Raw genomic sequence first — 18479 nt, forward strand, 5'->3', positions numbered from 1 at the left:
TAAGTTTGGTATTACAAGAAGTAGGAAAGCTGCAATTTTTAAGCATCCAAGATACATACTCTCTTAGTTTGTCAATGTGAGCTAGTTGGGCTCTTTACAAGTTGTGTCCTTAAGTGATGTCGGGTTGCCTTATTAGTGCGAGCTCCCTAAAGTAACAATTGAGATTGTTTTGGTCAAATCTTGTGATGAGTTCGTCTCTGAACTTATAATAGGTTATTGTGTGTCAGTGATCTGGAGTAACAAGGCAATGTTGCCACTAATCATTTTCAGGGTAAGTAATTATGTCTTTGTTTATCATATTTTGTGTTTGTGTGAAGGTGTTTTCATAACTTTCAAATGCTAGCACATTTCTATTAATAATAGCATGTATTTATTGTCACTTTAAAAGCTATGGACCTTATCGAGAACTAAAATTCAGCCATTTTTTTTCATGGTCTTCTTTTCAACCTTTTGAATCATAAGAAACACAGCGAATATTTCATTGGAAGAGTAGGTAGATTTTTTTGGATAAAAAGCTTAAGACAGATAAAAAAAGTCTGGAAAATAAGAGAATGAACATAACTGGTTCTAATGACACAGCTATTCTTAATCTTAAAGTTATTCCTAATTTTTTTTAATAATGAAGCATGACATTCACACATGTTTTCCTTGATACTTTGTAAAGCCTTTATCATTATTTACATTTTCTAAATTGTTGCAGGCAACAACAGTCTACAAGGGATTTGTGTCATTGTTGATGGTGGGATTTCGAACACAAGACACACTGTGAAGGCCTTTACATTGAGAAAATCAATTGTTATGATGGGGTAGCTTTCTTGCTGGTATGGAAGAGGCACTGGTTGATAATTTTACGCAGGTAATCTTTAACATGTATAGATGCATTATTTCCATTTAATATGTTGATAATTGTCTATAACCACTTTAGGAATAGCTTCAGTTTACCTTTACTTCAAATAAGATAAATCTAGTATAAATAAACTGTATTTTTTGGATAATTTTTAATTTAAATGCAATTTTTTTCAAAATAGACAGGGAAGCATTATGATATGGTCAAATAAACAACCCTTCCAACTTAAAAACCATTGGCTGGAAACAATAGCGAGAAGAGGAAATCCAAAACATAACCAACACATTTTGGGAACAAAATTTGTGAGTGAAGATGGAAGGCTAGGGATTTGTTCAACATTTGGCAATAATTTTTTTTTCATAGTTACACAAAGAGGTTTTTTACAACAAGTTTTACTCCAACTTTAATCTTGTGCCCCCTTTAGTATGTGATGCTTTATTTTCTCATGCTCTATCACTTTGGATTTGATTTTCCATTTGTTCTGGATTTTTGGCTGGATTTTTGTTTATATTTCTGAGTTGGCTTGTTAACTGCATTGAAGACTATTCATATTGAGGCTTTGAATGAAATATTACGCAAATGTTGCAGATCAAATAGTAGAGCCTCATCAGGAGCATAAACTATAGGTTCTTTTATTAACATCTATGGTTGATGCTCCATTTTCAAGGAAATGATGTTAGACAAACAGTCAACTTCTGAAGGGACTAACAAACAAATAGTATTTTGAATCAGAATGGGGGATGTATTTCATTAATAATATGACAATATAGTTGAAAGATCTCCAAATGGAAAATGAACTCTTGCAAAGTCCAAGTAATGAATAAAATTCTTGAAAAATATTCTAAGAAATCAAGTAAAACTGTTGACTCGTAGGCCCATAAACATGTTAATGATTAGTATTTATGCTTACTAATATGTACTTCAGTTTTATTCATTCTAGGTGCCCAAATGTTAAATTGATATTCATTGATGTCAATTGTTTTGCTCCTACTAGAATTGATAACTTTATAGGAAGACTCTTCATGGAAGAGAGAGAGAGAGAGAGGCACTCCTCAGATGACACCAACACAAATGTTTCTAAATTCATTTAGTTCTCATTGCAATATGTGTATAGTGAACTAATCACTATCACTGTCAAATAATATTACATATTGGAGTCTGCAATTTTTTTCTACACAGTAGTGGTACAAGATTCCCACTCTACCATGAGGATATTATTAAAGTAATTCATAGAAGATGTATGCACTTTTAGAGTGTCTATGATCAGTTCTGTAGTTCATTATACAGGTGATAGGTCACACCTCATACAAATTCTCTATTGATGGGATGTATTATTTATGTGCCTTTGTCTTCTCCTTTTGGCATTGAATTTGTAGGCTCTTAGTTCTAGAGTTATTAATTTTTCTATTCAGATTAATTGCTCACAAAGGAGACGCTCTGTATTACGGTTATGGCAGTTATTTGCAGCATACACATAAATTTTTTGTCGTGATTTGGGACTATTTTGAAAACATACATTGCTCTAAATCCTCAAATCAAAAGGGGATTTTAGAGGCCTATTGGGAGGAAGTTGCCCTCGCTCATAATGTGGAAGACACTTTTACAACCACAACAATAGGATGATATTTGGTGGAAGGCTAATTTAGGGATATCTTTTTCATAATTCTAGGGTATATTCAATGCTACTATTAAGAGTACTAGCATTAAAAGTGCTGCCAATTATATGGTCCAAATATTTTGTATCATATTTGGTTGTCATCGTGTCCTTTTCATGTGCCTAGAACTGGAACTTGCTCCATTTACCTTTAAAATCATCTACCCAAGATTAGTTATTAATGCCCCTAGATACATGATTACCTTGAAGTGTAATTCATGCATGCTAGGAGATATGTTATAGATATCTTTTCAAATTACTCTACATAATGATACCTAAGCTACAGATTTGGGTAAGAGAAGAATCATATTCCAAGTCATTTCTCCAACATTCTAAAAACAAATGGAAATGAAACTCATTTATAGGGGATATGTTAAGTGCCCAAAAAAATATGCATAATATAACAATCTGTCCTCTTTCCTAAATCATATATCCAGTTGGTAATAACACAGCTCTCTAGGCTGACAACTTACATAAATCTGTTGACATATTGTTTGGGTAACTGTAGTGAATTAATGACATAGTTTATTTCTTGTTACAAAAGAGGCCCATTTTGGTAATTAATGTCAGATGTCATATTTTACCACTAGATTTCTCTTAATTCGATTTCTCAAATAGTAAATTCTTTTGCCAAGTTAAGAGCATAACACTTGCCAATGATTCCATTAGTACTGATTTTATGAATATTTCTATCCACAGTGACCTAGTAATTTTTGAGGGCCACGATGGCCATGTATGTTTGCATCTCCTTAACAGAATGTTTATATATTAACCAATCTTATATCTGATTAGAACCTTTTTGTTCATATACTCTGATCTTTATTATTACTCAATGTGTAAAAGTTTCTCTCCTTCTCTTGGTTGTTGTAGAAAATATATTTAATTTAGATTTTAAGTATCCCTCCTAAGTTCCTTCCCGATCGATTAGAAACATACATGAGTCTGAGCTCCAACATGTTTGATTCTAGCATGATTTGGTTATCTGAGGTATGGCCTACATACATTGATATATCTTTTTTTGCTATTCGCCAATGGCTGTGTTATTGCCTTTGAATCACTGCCTGGTAACAACTTCTTTTTTAGTGGAACTGCCTTTATTTTCTTTTTTGGAAATCCCACCTTTTTTCCAATTAAAAAGTAATTGCATATCATTTATATTATGACTTTGGTTCTAAGGAATTTAAGAATAACTCACATATAGGTGTATATTCCTTGTCATATATCCTCCATAGTCCATGGCAGTCAATAACCCTTAAAACCACTATGATCACAGAGAGAATGTTGTGGTTAAGTCTCTTTATCTCAAAATTATATGTTATCCCCTCCTGATTCTGGTTTTAAATCGTCGTGATGTGTTGGAGCCAGTTCCCTTCTATTCCCTCTAGAGTCCAAACGTTGGTTGTCGTTTCCTTACAACTTCGTTTCAGAAAATATTGAATCTGTATATGTATATTTCAATTACGTTTGCAGACTACGAGAACCATTTGGAATAGTTTCATAGCCATCAAGTGTTATGGAATATTTCTTTTCATACTATGGTCATCTATTGAGCATGACAATCATCTTTCCTGAAATCTCTTATTTTAGGAGTTCGTAGTTGTTCTGATACTATATTCATTAATAAGGATTGTTGCAAATCTATTAGAACTATCTGTACAATATATATTTTTCAAAGACAGTAATCTCTCACATTTATATCGTGGCTAAGACGAGAAGAGACATGTTCTGTAAAGGGACATGTCTATTCATTGATTTATTATTTCTGATTATTACATTTTAGAAAGTTACTAATTATGCAAGATTATATATGTGTGTGTGTGTGTTTATATATTAATTATCTTATGATTACTAATCAAAATGATTAACTAGTAATAATACTAATGTATCTCATGGTTCAATCAATGCGACTGAAGCTACAACATAAACAAAACAAAACCTCAACCAAAAATCTCTTGATTCCCTTAGGGCCTGTTTGCTTGCAGGCATAGGAATGAAGAATAGGAATGGCTATTACAATAATAGCTATTTTTTGGAATGGGTATAAGCTCCTTATAGAGGCAAAATGAGAATATGTATTCTTATTCCTTATTCCAATTGACGAACCAAACTAAAAATAGATAATGTATTCCAAATTTTCTGTTCCTATTCCAACAACCGAACTTAAGATTTTGAATGATGTGAAGATACAATCTTCCACTACTTAACCAACAAATATGAAGGACTTTTCTACAACATTAGGATGTATGAAATCGTCCAGCATCTATAGCACTAAATAGGACCATCCACCATAATAGTGAATCCACATCATTACAAATAAATCACAAGAAACTATGGTACCAAATTGCATATAGTACCTTGACAGCCATCTCTTAAGTCAAGATTATATAGAGTTTCTCACATAGCTATCATGTTAATAATATCTAGTGAAACCAAAAACTTTCAACCAAGAAGATACATACAGATGGAGCCCTAATTTTAATTAAAATACTAAAGATCCATATATTATCCTCTAATTGTTGAAGACTATATATTTGAATCAAAGGACTCCTTAGCATATCAATTAATGAGGTTTCACGAGGATTGCATAGAGCACAATAGGGTGGTCACATACAAATTTATTGGAGCATCTGCACTAATCCCTTCTCTTTTTGGCCCACATCCTAGAGATTTGGACATCCTAGAGATTTGGACGCACTAGGCAATCCGTTGCCCCATCCCCAGCGACACTACCAAATTCGGCCACCTCCCCTGAGGATGGGGACGTCTCGATGTTGACTATTTATGTTGGATGTTTTATGTTCCAATTCAATGCAATGTTCAAGTATCTACTCTTTTACATCTTTATATCTTATATTGCAATACATCTTTTCATAACTATTATTTTAAGTGCCATATGTATATTATACACAACCCTCTCTCGGTCCCTCGCCACCGTTCCCTCGTCATCCCCCAACCATCCCCAAATCAAGGCCCCTCTGTCCCCCATCCTAGAAACTTGTCCACCAGTTCCACCGCCCCCCATCCCCCAAGGTGGTGTAACTATGCTATTAGGTTCGCACTCTATTTGGTATAGAGTATCATTAGGATAAATATAAATTCACGTGTATATCTTGTTCTCGTACAACTGCGATACTCTTTATTCAGTTTTCCATCCAATATTGGTGCGATGGTTGGTGCCATAGTAAGTGGGCAAGTTGGTAATTTTATTGGATGGAAAGGGGTGAGTATGTCTGACATCTTATGTCCTATTTGTCATACATATTGTTGTCATACACATATCGTTGTTATACGTTATTTACCAATGCTTGTCAATTCCTTAAGTGATTTCATATTGTAAACTGGAAATTTTTTACAACGCTTGGGTCTGGTTGTTTTATACAGGCACTAATAGTAGCAGCCATCCCAAATATTGCAGGATGGCTCATCATTGCATTTGCAAATGTAAGTTATTTCTATTAAAATCTGTATAGAAATTAATTGGCCATTTTCAAAATGAATAATTGTAAATATATTGACAACATATGTTTGTGAAGGTTGAATTTGGAATGATTTTGGATGCAGGATGCTGTGTTGTTGTATGTGGGTAGATCATTGATAGGCTTTGGTGTGGGAGTGATATCATTCATAGTAAGCTTATCAACTTGTCTATTTGCCTATATTTATCAAAGTTTTATCAATGGACAATTAATTTAGATTGTAATGAATCTGATTCTCTCCTTACAACATGGTAAATTCAGGTGCCTGCATATATTGCTGAAGCAACTCCAAAGCAACTGCAGGGTTTTCTTGGTGCTGTAAATTGGGTACGATTCTTCCATGTCTTGATTTTCCCTTAAAATTATTATCTCAACATGGTTTTCAGAGGAGAAGAACATGAGAGAATCAAGAAAGTCTTAGAAAGTCTATACAAGAGAAGTTCTCCATTTCTGCTTAGGATTTACTTTACATGATAGTATCAGGGTCTTCTTATTTTTTTTATGATTAGAACAATGTGTGTTAAATGCTTGTTACTTTTCCCGCCAATCAGGTTTAGAAAGACCATTAGTTATCATTTTCAGTCAAGCTAGAGAACGAACTATTTAGGAATGGTGATACATTTGCATGCTACAGTATCAGTGAATAACAGAGTTTGTTCCACACCACTTTTGGGGAGGCAAAGATGGTAGTTAACTATTATCACAACTTATCCTATGCATGTTTACTCAATGGACATTGAATGATTCCATGCTTTAAAATAGCCAAACTTGTGTCCACCATATTGTGTAGGAGATATTTTTATTGGGTTGACTACGTACTCAAAGTCAAGAATTTAAATAACGCTGGATCCAATAGAATTTTTACATTTTTGTTCCCATCAAATCCATGATAATGTATGGATCAAAAGCTTCCAAGGTAACTGTTGCCTATTTTGCTTCCCGCCAAAATTTGAACTTTGAATGCTTGCCCTACCCAATGGTCACCTTCCCATCTTTTATACTATTTAAATCCCCCTGGAAATACGGGAAATAAAACATTTGAAACCTATGGTATTTCCTAAGTATATTTCCATCAGCCTGCGACTTTTCGCGCTATTAGATCTCGGCGATCTATGGTGGGTGCTTTCCCGCATTCTCCAAATGCACGACCTTTAGTAATGCGGGGAAGCCCCTTTGCGATGTGTGGATTGTGGGTCCATGTTCTTCTTGCGGGCCATAGGATACAAGGTGGCTGGCTGAGTTGGCGATTCTATTGGTGCTCGCTTTCCCACATTCTGAGCTTTGTTAGACTTTTTGACAATGCGGGCAAGCGCCCTGGCGACACGCATCCATGTGACATCACAGAGGGTAGTTACGCAGGTTCAGAAAGTGTGTGTTACGAGCACCGTCAAATCTCCCAGGATCAATGGCTGGTGCATGCTCGCAATAAGGAGTTGCAAGGTAATTAAGTAATGCAGGTATGCGCCCTTGCGACACGTGGCTGATGCGACGTCCTGGGCCCGCCTTCTTTAGAAGGTGACGACCGCTCGTCTTCCGTGGCAGGTGTCAAGTGAGTCAGGGTACGAAGAAGGTATCTCATTGGTCCATCTTGCTGAAAGTATATAGTTGTATGAGATTTTTGATCCACCGTCCGATGCAATGAGATCGACGACAACGCTTGCCCACAATATGGAAGTGCATGAAGATTAAACATAGCGGGGAAGTGCCTAAACAACACGTGTCCCAGTGGGCCCGACGGAGGCAGCAATAGTTAGAGGTTGGTAGTTGGAAGACCGCCACGGTAAGGTTTCTGAGGAGGTGGTGCAATTAGTTATGGAAATATGGTCAACCGCAGGGATACTTTGCGGGGTGGCAAAATGAAATAAAGTGATTGGCCCACGTGGCCTATTTTTCTTACAACGTTTGGTTGAATGCTGATTTTTTGCTGATTCACGGGCCAAAAATGGAGGGAATCGAGTTCTGTTGCGTGATCTAATCCCTGTGATCAATGCCAACGACTCTTGGGTAAATGCTGAGCTCAGCGAATGCGGGAAAACACTCCCCTTCCCCAGTTTATCTATCTACCCTGGTCAGAACTGTTTAATGGTGACATTTCTCTCTTCTCAGGGCCTTGTTTCAAAAAGATCAGATTTCATTGCATCTGGATCTGTGCTCAGATCATAATTTCTCTAGATCTTCTCTGTAGGACTTAATGGCAGTGGTTGTAGAGTAATTTCAATGGGAAAATATCTTAGTTATGCCTGAGCTATAAAGGCAAATTTTGTAGATTTTGAAAAGGTCGACCCTTCTTTGACTTCTCTGATATTGCTCTGCAATTTCATGTGTAAATTCCCTTTGCCTCTGAACTGCATGACATTCTGCCTTATTTCCTTCAGCCATTGATGTAAAGTGCAAGAACTATTTGCCTCTCATTGGCGTATTATAGAGATCTGCAATCTTGCATGACTATATCTCTTTTAGCCTATGAATGGTATATGAGTGAATCCTCTCTTTCCTTGTGTCATTCATTTAGGTTTTCTGATCTGCATGTGATTGTTAGATTAAAGCAAGTCCGGATGTGTATATCTTTGGTGTCATGATGGTCCAATAGTGCATGTATGGGCAGAGATTGGTTTGAACACTCTATTTTGGTGCATCACCCCCTTAGGCTAGAATAGGTAGATTTTCTTTTATGCATTCCTTCTCCCTTTTCCTCTCCAAGAGTAGTTAGGTGCACCCTGATAGTAAAGGAAGTCGGCCTTCTCCAGAGACTCAATCTCACAGTTCAAGCTCCATAGCTTGGAGGTTGTTTCCATGTTTCACAAGGTTGTCCTTAGGTAAAAACTTTGGACAAGGGTGCAAACCTCTGTGACAACAGTAACTTATCTTTTGAAACCAAGGATTATTGTTGAAATTTAACAACAAAAATTGAATCACTCATTTAGGATATCATATGCGAAAGTTATGCCTAAAGTACTAACTGCCTATCTTAAATTTGCAATGTTAAAACTCACATTTTATACAGATCATTGTTTAGTCTTCTTTCATCTTCAATTGGAATCACATCAATCCATCCATAGACAAAAATATATATACTCAATTTCGTGAATGTTGGTCTAGGTCAGAATTTGAAAACAAAACTGGCATGCATGTTGTTCCTTAGCATATTTGGCATATTAATATATTATTCAAGCATGTTTTCAAAATCTATTTCTAACGGAGATAGACCTCTAAATATACTTTCATATAGATTTGAAATCACTCAAATTGAGCTTAAAATGAATACTTTGTCGATAAAACATTGTCAAGTAGTCTAAGGTGGTCAACACTCAGTGGATTAAAATTGAATTTTGTTTTGATCTTGTCCCTGGATTTGTTTTATATGCACCAGTTATGAATTTCTGTACATTTCTTGAATGTAGAGAGACCAATCACCTCTCTTACTCCAAGATCTCATGTTTTACTATAGTTGATAAATCATTTAGTGAGCGAATGACTTGGTGAGTTATCCTTGTTTCTTGTTTAGGACTTGGAGAAGCTGATGATGACGTAACATTGGCCAAGAGAAAGTATAAAACACCTTCCACTAATTAATTCAACATGCTTTTTTCGTAGTCAATGACATCATAACCTTTTGGAGAAAGCTCAATAAAAACATGTGATTGAATGCATTGCTAGCTATGCTTGGAATATTCAACACTCAACTCCTCTCTTGGGATGCAGATATTGTTGCAAACTGGCAACTAAATGCCTACATAGCTAATGCCCTAAAATTGTTAGAAATTAGGCCCTCAGACTATAGGACCTTGATTGATTCAATCATGAACTCTGGATCGTTTGAAAAAATGCCCCTATTTCTTCATGGGTATCAGTGAACTGGACAAGTTCCATAAATGGTAGAAGTTTGATTCAAGTATACCGCCTGTGACTGGTAATTGAAGAAAAAATGCATGCATATCAGACGCAAGTCCATATGATAAATCTCAACTCACCAGGTATTTGGTATTTATATACTAAATCCTTTAAAAGATTCATGCTATCTTCTGGTTGCAGAAGCAACCCAGGAACATGCACAACTTGTAAACCAACCATATTTTGACCACTTGTATTTTTGCAGTGTCCAAAGTAACATCCTTATTAAACTCAAAATGCAGGGTAGACCCTAACTGGCTTGCTGAGGAATCACACTCATTTTCTAAAACACATGAGAATAATCCCAGGCCTTGTTCTTTACTACCCTATCCCTTTGACAATGCAAAAGATGTCGATATAACACCACACTTGTTAATCTTCCACTAAGGTAAAGCTTTGCTGGGTTAATCTTTACAAGAGCCACTTGCAGAGCTGCTAAAAATATTTCAGGGTCATTTGATGCAAAAAGATGTGTAAAGTGCTTCAAAATACACCAAGTTAGAGGTGAAATTTTCATTTATCAAAGAGAAATCCCAAACTTCTTTTTTGACAAATAGTACTTAAGGATGAATTCTATGTACAATGAAACCAAAGAGCTTAAAATCAACAGATGCATTAACTCTAAACCACTTAAAGAACCCGTATCTCAACATAGCTCACTTGAAAATTACACAGGATAGAAATTCACTCTGCATGTCTAAGGGTAATAGAAATTCATGTTCAAATATAACAAAGAAATGAAGCCTAAAATTCTATTCATGAATGAAGCAGACACAGGACACCCCCTCCATATTAAGTATAGAAAACTTTTTCAAACCTTTAAGGCTTTAAGTGAACCAATGTTGGTGTCAATTACCTTTGAGAAATTTTTAGCTCCTTCGAGTTTGTGAGACCGATAAGATGTTTGATAACTGATTTCTTTCTGCAATGGCACCATCCAATATTGAACAACTCTTTCTCACTGCTTTTGACAGTGAAGATCATTGAATTGTATCTTTTATTGATTTTGATTCTTCATTACATTGATATCTTACATTCTAATTTTATCATGATAAAGTAACAACTCTGTGATCTTTATGCAGCAACATCTCTTTGTACCTTATTCTATAGCTTTCTTACCTCCATGCATAGGTCAGAGTCATCTTAAATCCCATCATTATTTTCTCATTGACTCTTTCTCACTGCTTTTGATAGTGAAGATTATTGATTTGTATCTTTTAATAAGTTTTATTCTTCTTACATCGATGTCCTGCATTCTAATTTTATCATGATAAAGTAACTAGCTTATATATATATATATATATAAATAAGTTGAGAGATATCCTTCTCGAGGAAATGATTTGAGACTTTTGATCTGCCTTATTTTTACTTCCATTTCCTCTCTGTAATTTTCATGATTTTAATTATGATTTATCTATTTCTATTTTATTTTTCTGACATGTAAATGAACTTCAAATTTTTTTCAAAATGGAAAACGTTTACATTGAAGATTGCTGCCACTGTAGAAAGCCTCTCGGCTTAACAACTTTCTGATCTTTTAGCAGTGGCATCTCTTTGTACCTTATTCTAGTACTTTCTTACGTCCATGCTTTAGGTAAGAGTTCATACTTAATCCCATCATTATGCCCAAAATTATTTTTCTTCCTTAGCCTTGACAGAATCTCTCTTCCTTAATTCACGGATTTATCGTTATATCATTTGTTGTCCTTGCATTAAGTGTCTAACATCTGCAGTTCATGCTGTTTGGTTCCCCAATGGCAGATGTTTACTCATTTTTTAAGATTCAACTGGGCCGTACTACTCCCTAAAATGCCAACTTAAGAAACACATAATTTAATGTACAAGAAATGAAGTATGAATTTATAGGGCATGGGTCTGCTAAATTTGCACCTGCCAAACACAAGAATGAAGAACTTTTTTTAAAAATAGTTTTGAGATCCCTTCAGGTTTCCTGTAATCCCTGCCCTAGTTTTCCTATAAAAGCCAAGTTTGAGTGAAACATGTAAAACTTATAACCAGCGAAAAACTCTCAGCGCTTTGACAAGAAGCTGAGAATTAGAATTATAAGTTATTTGATAGGACTTGCCCCTTCAAACTTTGGAGTGTAACTCACCAGACATGAAAACAACTAGTGAACTTGCATATTTTCCATCCATGAGTCTGACAGCTTGTTTGAAAGAGGATGTTCAGGGTATGGAGACTGATAATGCTGAAATTGGCTTAATCTGTAGGAGTCCAAAGAAATAGGTTCTAACAAGAACAAGATCATAAGCATTTTGAATTATTATTTAAACATGTATGATTTTTTAAATTTTTGACCAGAACTCATGGGATCCATATCGTTTCCCTTCCCTAAGTTTGAGAAATGAAAGTGGCTTTGTTGCTTGTAAACATCCTCTCACGCCACTTTAATGTTTTATTGCATTTTCTTGCACTCAAGACGTTTGGTTTTGTGTATAATAGTATATAGTACACGGTCAGAATAAACTGTTAATGTTTACTAGTATTACCTAGACTTGTAGATCTATACTCATTTGGATCATTCCAAAGATGTGGATTATAGATCCATACCCCATTTGGATCATTCTAAAGATGTTGGTTATACTTTTAATGTTTACCATTATTTCCCAGGACATATTTCCTTAACCTGGAGACCTATACTACACATCCAGGGCATGCTACCTATCAGATCTTAATTTCTACTTGATCTTCATAGCCTGCAATTGTTAAATCATATCTTACATAAATGTATCATAGTTAAGGGTTACCAATAAGAACATAAAACATTGAAAACAATAGGAACCATTAATAGCTTCTAGGAAATGAAGAAATATCATTGTGGTAAATGCTTAAAACAATTAGATAGTTCTTTGAAGGAAAACCAAAGTGCAAAAAAATGTGTTACAAAGATAAAGTAGGCGGTGGTTTCCAGTGTGTCGGGCTATACAGTGTTTTTGATGCACTGTTGAATCCTGATAAAACATCACATACACTCGTCAAGGTCAGCATTATTCTCCAATTATAAGGTCAGCATTATCCTACTAAAGCTAGAGATCTAGAGCTATTTCACATTATACATTGGAATCTGCACAAGAACCATGGGAGAAGAATTGTTCTCAAGATCAATATTGTCCCTTATTTGCTCCCATTCATATCTTTCCTTAGGCCTCTTGCCAAACATTTTCACCAACACTATCACCACAACCATGCACACCCCTCTTCACAAACATCACCGACATTGCCAAATAGATAACAACTTCAATCTTCAGTAGTGGAACAATAATGGGTGCTCTTACGTGTTCCCATATTAATACAAGCTGCTTAGTCATGTCTTCTCAAGCACCTTGAAATGTCTCCGGAATGAGACTAGAATGAGACACCTAATCCATAGTCCGTCAATGCCACTAAATATGCATCAAATGTAAAAGAATCCTTCTACCTTGCTTTATATGATGCCACAAGTGTGGATCTGGGCACCAAGTACTAGAGGATCTCAGTGTCTTATCGTTCCCCTAAAGCCCTATATCATAATGTACAGAACTAATGTTTTACTGTTAGGCCTGATATTGTGGATTTCAGCTATTGACAAGTTCATTCTGCAATGTGGGTGTTGCATATCATGAATCCCAAGTCAAATATCTCCACCAGAAACAAGGAGATCTGCACTAACTCTATTTGGGAAAGATAGGTGTTTCACATGCACATTAGCCTTCAAGCTTTCCAAATGTTGAATGGCTCAATTGGTAATGAATCAACTATCCCCTACTGTAATGCCTCTAGCTACCATGTGGGCATTACTTGTAGTCCTAGTTGACCTTATTGCAATGCACACATCACAATAAATGAAACGAACATGAGCCACAAAGTCTGCAAAAGCAATACTATGGCTGCTTACGCTTGCTCTACAGACTTCTTTGAACTTTTGCAGTACTAGTAGCATTAAGTAGTGGGAGAGACACCAAATGGCTGCATTCACTGATGGTCTTAGACTAACTGTTGTGACGCAAGAGAAGAAGATAAAGTGTGGAATAAGATTCTTTCGAAATATACACTAGCATTAGGAAAATTGTTAAAAAGTGGAAGTTTAAAATCTTATTAGTCCACTTATGTTCTCATTTGTCAACGATGGGTATTAGTTTAATATATGTTCTCATTTGTCCACGATTGGTATTAGTTCAATATAAGATAAATGCAATAATCTAAAGTTTAGAAGGTTAAATTTTAAAAATAAAATATGATACACTTTCTAATTTTTTGATTGGTTAAAATAATTAATTTTTTAGGTTTACTTATATTTTGTAAATAGAAAGTGCTCTGTCACTTATCCTATGCAACCTTATTTCTATCTTTTCTCTAACTTTCCGGAGCCATAATGTAAATTTATCTTGCACGCATGCAATGTTTTTAATCTCATCTATTGAGCTAGATATCTACTTCCCTGGCATAGAAAGAAGATAACACTTTGGTGTTCCACAGAATGACAAGTTTTTTGAGTATAGGTAAAATCATGTGGACCTTCTGGAATACTTACTATCATCATAGGAACAAAATTTGTATGGTAGTTTCCGTTGAATTGGCTGAGTTAACCTGCACTACCAAGATAGTTTGTTTGCTGGTTATGACCATTTAGTTTATATTGACTTTAATAACAACTGCCCGACTCAACAATTTCAATATTCACAAAATTCCTGTCAATATCAATTGCTATATTATGATTGGTAAAAGTAGAGGATTAATAGTAGGATTAAAAGTAGAGTTCAGTTTTGACTCATGCAACATTTGTGTGATCGCTTCTTTTGAATAGGCTATAAGTTAACCTGCACTACCAATATAGTTTGCATGTTATGACCATAGTTTATATGACTGTAATAATAACCTTGTGTATTTTTCTCGAGTTCTAGAGCTTTCAACGGAGCCTAAGAAATTCCAGATCCATGCAAGATTGTGCTAAGAAACCCTATAGAGAACTTTAGGACTGAAGTCCTTATTGGGGGCTTTTTCCTTTTCATATTTGTGGGTTGTTTTTTGTTTTCATTTATTTATTGATAGCAGTTCAGATGATGGTGGATTACAACAGTAGAAATAATAATTTTGCAGGAATGAGAAAGGATGAGGATGTGAGAGAAGTTGCATCTACAGGCCTGGAGAACATGGAAAGGCTCATCAGGCTTCTCTCACAGCAACAATACAGTAATATCTCTAGTTCTGCTGGAAGTAGCAACATGAGTTCTAATAGCCAGATGGACATGGATTGCAGCACTGGTGCAGATGCAGCAGATAACAAGTTTAAGAAAGTGGTGTCTCTGCTTGGCAGGACTGGGAACGCCAGGTTCAGAAGAGGGCCTAATGTCAATGGGCCTCAATTATCAACAACATTGTTATCTTCTGGAGTCTCAATGGCAGAAACCAATACAATTTTGTGTGATACTAATGTTTCCACCAGTCACACGAACAGTACCAGGCCTATCGATGGGAGTGACAATGTTTATGGAAATGATTTTGGTAGAAGTAACGATTCCCTATTCCATCCCGCTCCCAAGCCAATACAGGTTGCTAGGACTCATTCGCAAACTCTTATCAAGACCTTAGCCGCATCCCCTGTCAAAGCCTCAGCCTCTCTCAAGACATCAACCAAAGCCACTCTTAAATCCTCAACCCCATCCACTCACACAGCCCCAGCTTGTCTCAACCTCAATCTATTTCCTTCCCTTTTGTGCAGAGGAAGTTTTTGAATCCCTCATACTTCTTTATGGATTTAAGTAAGCCTGCAGTACCAACAATAATAGATTTTTATGGCTATAGCCTATAAAAAAGAGTGCATTGATTCTTCTCCTCCCCTATCTACAAATTCATTTATGTCATCCATAGTTGGTGATGCAAGTGTTGTTTCCATGACAAACCAATCTCTTCTTCTTATGTCCTTGTTTCATCCGTGCCTCAGCAGTGGCAAGCATCCCTTGTCTCAGTTCAAGAAGATATGTCATGCCCAATCTGATGATGACACCATTGGAAAAAAATCATGTGGACCTTTTGGAAGATGTCATTGCTCCAAGTGCAAGAAATCCAGGGTTAAAAGAACCATCAAAGTGCCTGCAATCAGTGTCAAGATGGCAGATATTCCATCGGATGAATACTCTTAGAGAAAATATGGTCAGAAGCCTATCAAGGGTTCTCCACATCCAAGACAATACTCCAAGCATAGTTGTGTCAGAGGTTCAGCTACTAGAAAGCATGTAGAGAGAGCCTTGGATCACCCAACCGTGCTAACTGTGACTTATGAAGGAAAGCCCAATCATTCTCTTTCTATGTCTGAAATCACATGCCTTATTGTAAATACTTGAGGTCTTTTCTTGATTGGTATGTGGCATGCTTAAAGAATGGCAGTCAGTCCGCTCTAAAGAACATATCTGGAAGATCCTGCATAGGTATACAATCAACTGATATGGTTCAACCTCCATTGAGGTGTTTTTGGATCTATTGCCAGAAGATGGACAAAGAATATATTATATAGGACTAATTTTTGAAGATATTTTAGCATTTTCCTTGCTAGTTATAACGATTTCTGAGACCTGTGTCATAATTCACTAAAAAATTGAAAGAGATCTGAATCAAAAAGTTATTATTATTATTGTTTTTAAATGGCCAACTCAACTGCTTCAAAATTTGCGACATTTATGACAATATCAGCGGCTATATATTACTGGTTAAAATTAAGGGATTTAAAGGTAATTAGTTGCTATCTTTCATTCCTTTGTGTTTTCTATGTTAGAATGGTTAGGGGCTATCAATATTCTTTATTAGGGATTAAGAATGAGTATATTATTGTGTAGAAAGTGAGATTAATCTCACGTATACCCGCCTGAACCTTGCAAAGTTCAAAGAGGAGAAGACTGATTTGTCTTGTCAGTTGGTCCTATTGGTCTGTCAGGGTTTATTTGTCATGGGTTGTAGCTAATCCCTAGGTATATTCCACATTCCATAAGGTGATTGAAACCCTTTCAAATTAGGAGGCTAACATCTAGTACCACGAATAGTTGTTCAAAGAGGAAAATCACATAAAGATGCCAAAAAACCACCCGTGAAAGTCAAAAATTCATGAGTAAAATTCCACCAAACTACCTCAAAAAAATAGATAACTGCCTATTTGTAAGCCTGGAAAATTAGTTGTAAAAAAGATCATCGATAAGGAGGGCATGTGGTGGCAGGCAGAGCAACGGTAGCTTGTGTCACAGCTGCTAGAAGCAAGGTTGGTGTTGGCCGCTAGCGACATTCGCAATTTGAGGCTGCTAGTCAGTGGTTGCAGGTGGTGAAGTATATTGTTTGGCCTGCTATGCTAGTACTGACATTACAGGCCTTGCCTTAGCTTGCGGGACCCAATATATAAATTATCCTTTCTTGTAAAAAATGCCTCCTTAAAAATGTGTAGTGCCCTTTCCGATATATATATATAGATAATCATTTTAAAACATATTTCAAGTGTTTCTAGATTTGCATAGTTGAGATTCTATATTTATTGCCGACAAGTAATGAATACTTGCTCTTTTTATTGTGATTTTCACATTAAAATTATAAGTTTATTGTTGCTTGTGCTCCATTAAATGTTTGTGATACATTTTGTACTTTCTATTGTAGTAAAGTTGTTCATTTGACTTATAATTTGTTAATTCTATATTGCTATAATATTGTTTATAATTTGTTCATTCTATAATTTGTTGTAGTGTACTTTATAATTTGTTAATTCTATTGGTAGAGTATTTTTCATTTATGAGCAACATCATTTGGTTAGTTATATTATATATATTCTTACACATCTTTTTTTAACTTTCAGGGTACTAGAGAAAAATGAAGAATGTGATATGCTTCTTGTTTGGTTAATTTTTTTTGGTTACTGCATCTCCAAGTGATCCTTTTGGATATGGCATGATAAAAACACTACAACTTCAACATATTGAAAATGAAGCAATTTTTTTTTTCCTAAGAGCTTTTATTCAACACCATTGGACTTGGTAGAAATGTTTTGTATGAAGAAGTTTTTAACTAGTAAATTATAAGGTTGCAATGTTTGACAAATTAGTGTCAAATGTCAATATTCAATAATGTGTTCAAGGCACATTGTTTTTCTTGTGGATTAACTGCCACATTATTTTGTAGGACAACATTGATAATAAATGCAATTAATGTGATTTTTTGATTCAAGTTAGTTTTATGTTATTTTGTTAAGTGCTTTGCTAGAATAAAATATTGGAAATAATTATAGTGAATATTCTATTATTGATATTTTGAAACATTAATGTTAAAAACCATATTAAATTTAAATTATTATTTTTAATATATCTAGAGATAATAGATAATATTTTAAAACGTATTCTCAAAGAACACCATTGTTGCTAGACAAAGACAAACTTGAATTGTTTCTAAGAGACAATAAATACTTTTGTTTTATATCGTCTTTAAGAAACAATAAATACCTTTACAATATAAGAACAAATGTATCATTACCATGTGTATACATTCAATAAATAATAACATACACAATCAAATTTGCTTATGACTCAGGATGACTAGGGTTGACAGGCATCTCTCTATCTCCACCCTCATGAGCTACAAGTGC

At 35.3% G+C, this 18479-nt stretch overlaps 1 protein-coding gene and 1 pseudogene across 10 annotated transcripts in view; both read left to right on the plus strand.

The window, feature by feature from the left end:
- LOC149555166 (sugar transporter ERD6-like 6) overlaps nt 1-18064 on the plus strand; it is a 40229-nt gene extending 22165 nt beyond the window's left edge. For 3 of the 10 annotated variants that reach the window (XM_089829213.1, XM_089829212.1, XM_089829210.1), the window contains exons 2-6: nt 701-856; nt 5883-5942; nt 6063-6128; nt 6239-6304; nt 17697-18064. In XM_089829213.1, the coding sequence (XP_089685339.1) occupies nt 824-856; nt 5883-5942; nt 6063-6128; nt 6239-6304; nt 17697-17714 (243 nt within the window). In that variant the 5' untranslated portion in view covers nt 701-823 and the 3' untranslated portion in view covers nt 17715-18064. Of the gene's footprint in view, nt 1-227; nt 272-700; nt 857-5882; nt 5943-6058; nt 6129-6238; nt 6305-14965; nt 16508-17696 lie in introns of those variants that run through there. The other 7 variants (XM_089829218.1, XM_089829217.1, XM_089829214.1 and 4 more) reach the window with 5 other exon arrangements.
- On the plus strand, nt 15661-16507 carry LOC149555167 (putative WRKY transcription factor 11 pseudogene; annotated as a pseudogene).
- Nucleotides 18065-18479: the final 415 nt, after the last annotated feature.

Source organism: Cupressus sempervirens, chromosome 5 (assembly GCF_028749045.1).
Source record: "Cupressus sempervirens isolate cs-2001-9-10 chromosome 5, ASM2874904v1, whole genome shotgun sequence".
NCBI lineage: Eukaryota > Viridiplantae > Streptophyta > Pinopsida > Cupressales > Cupressaceae > Cupressus > Cupressus sempervirens.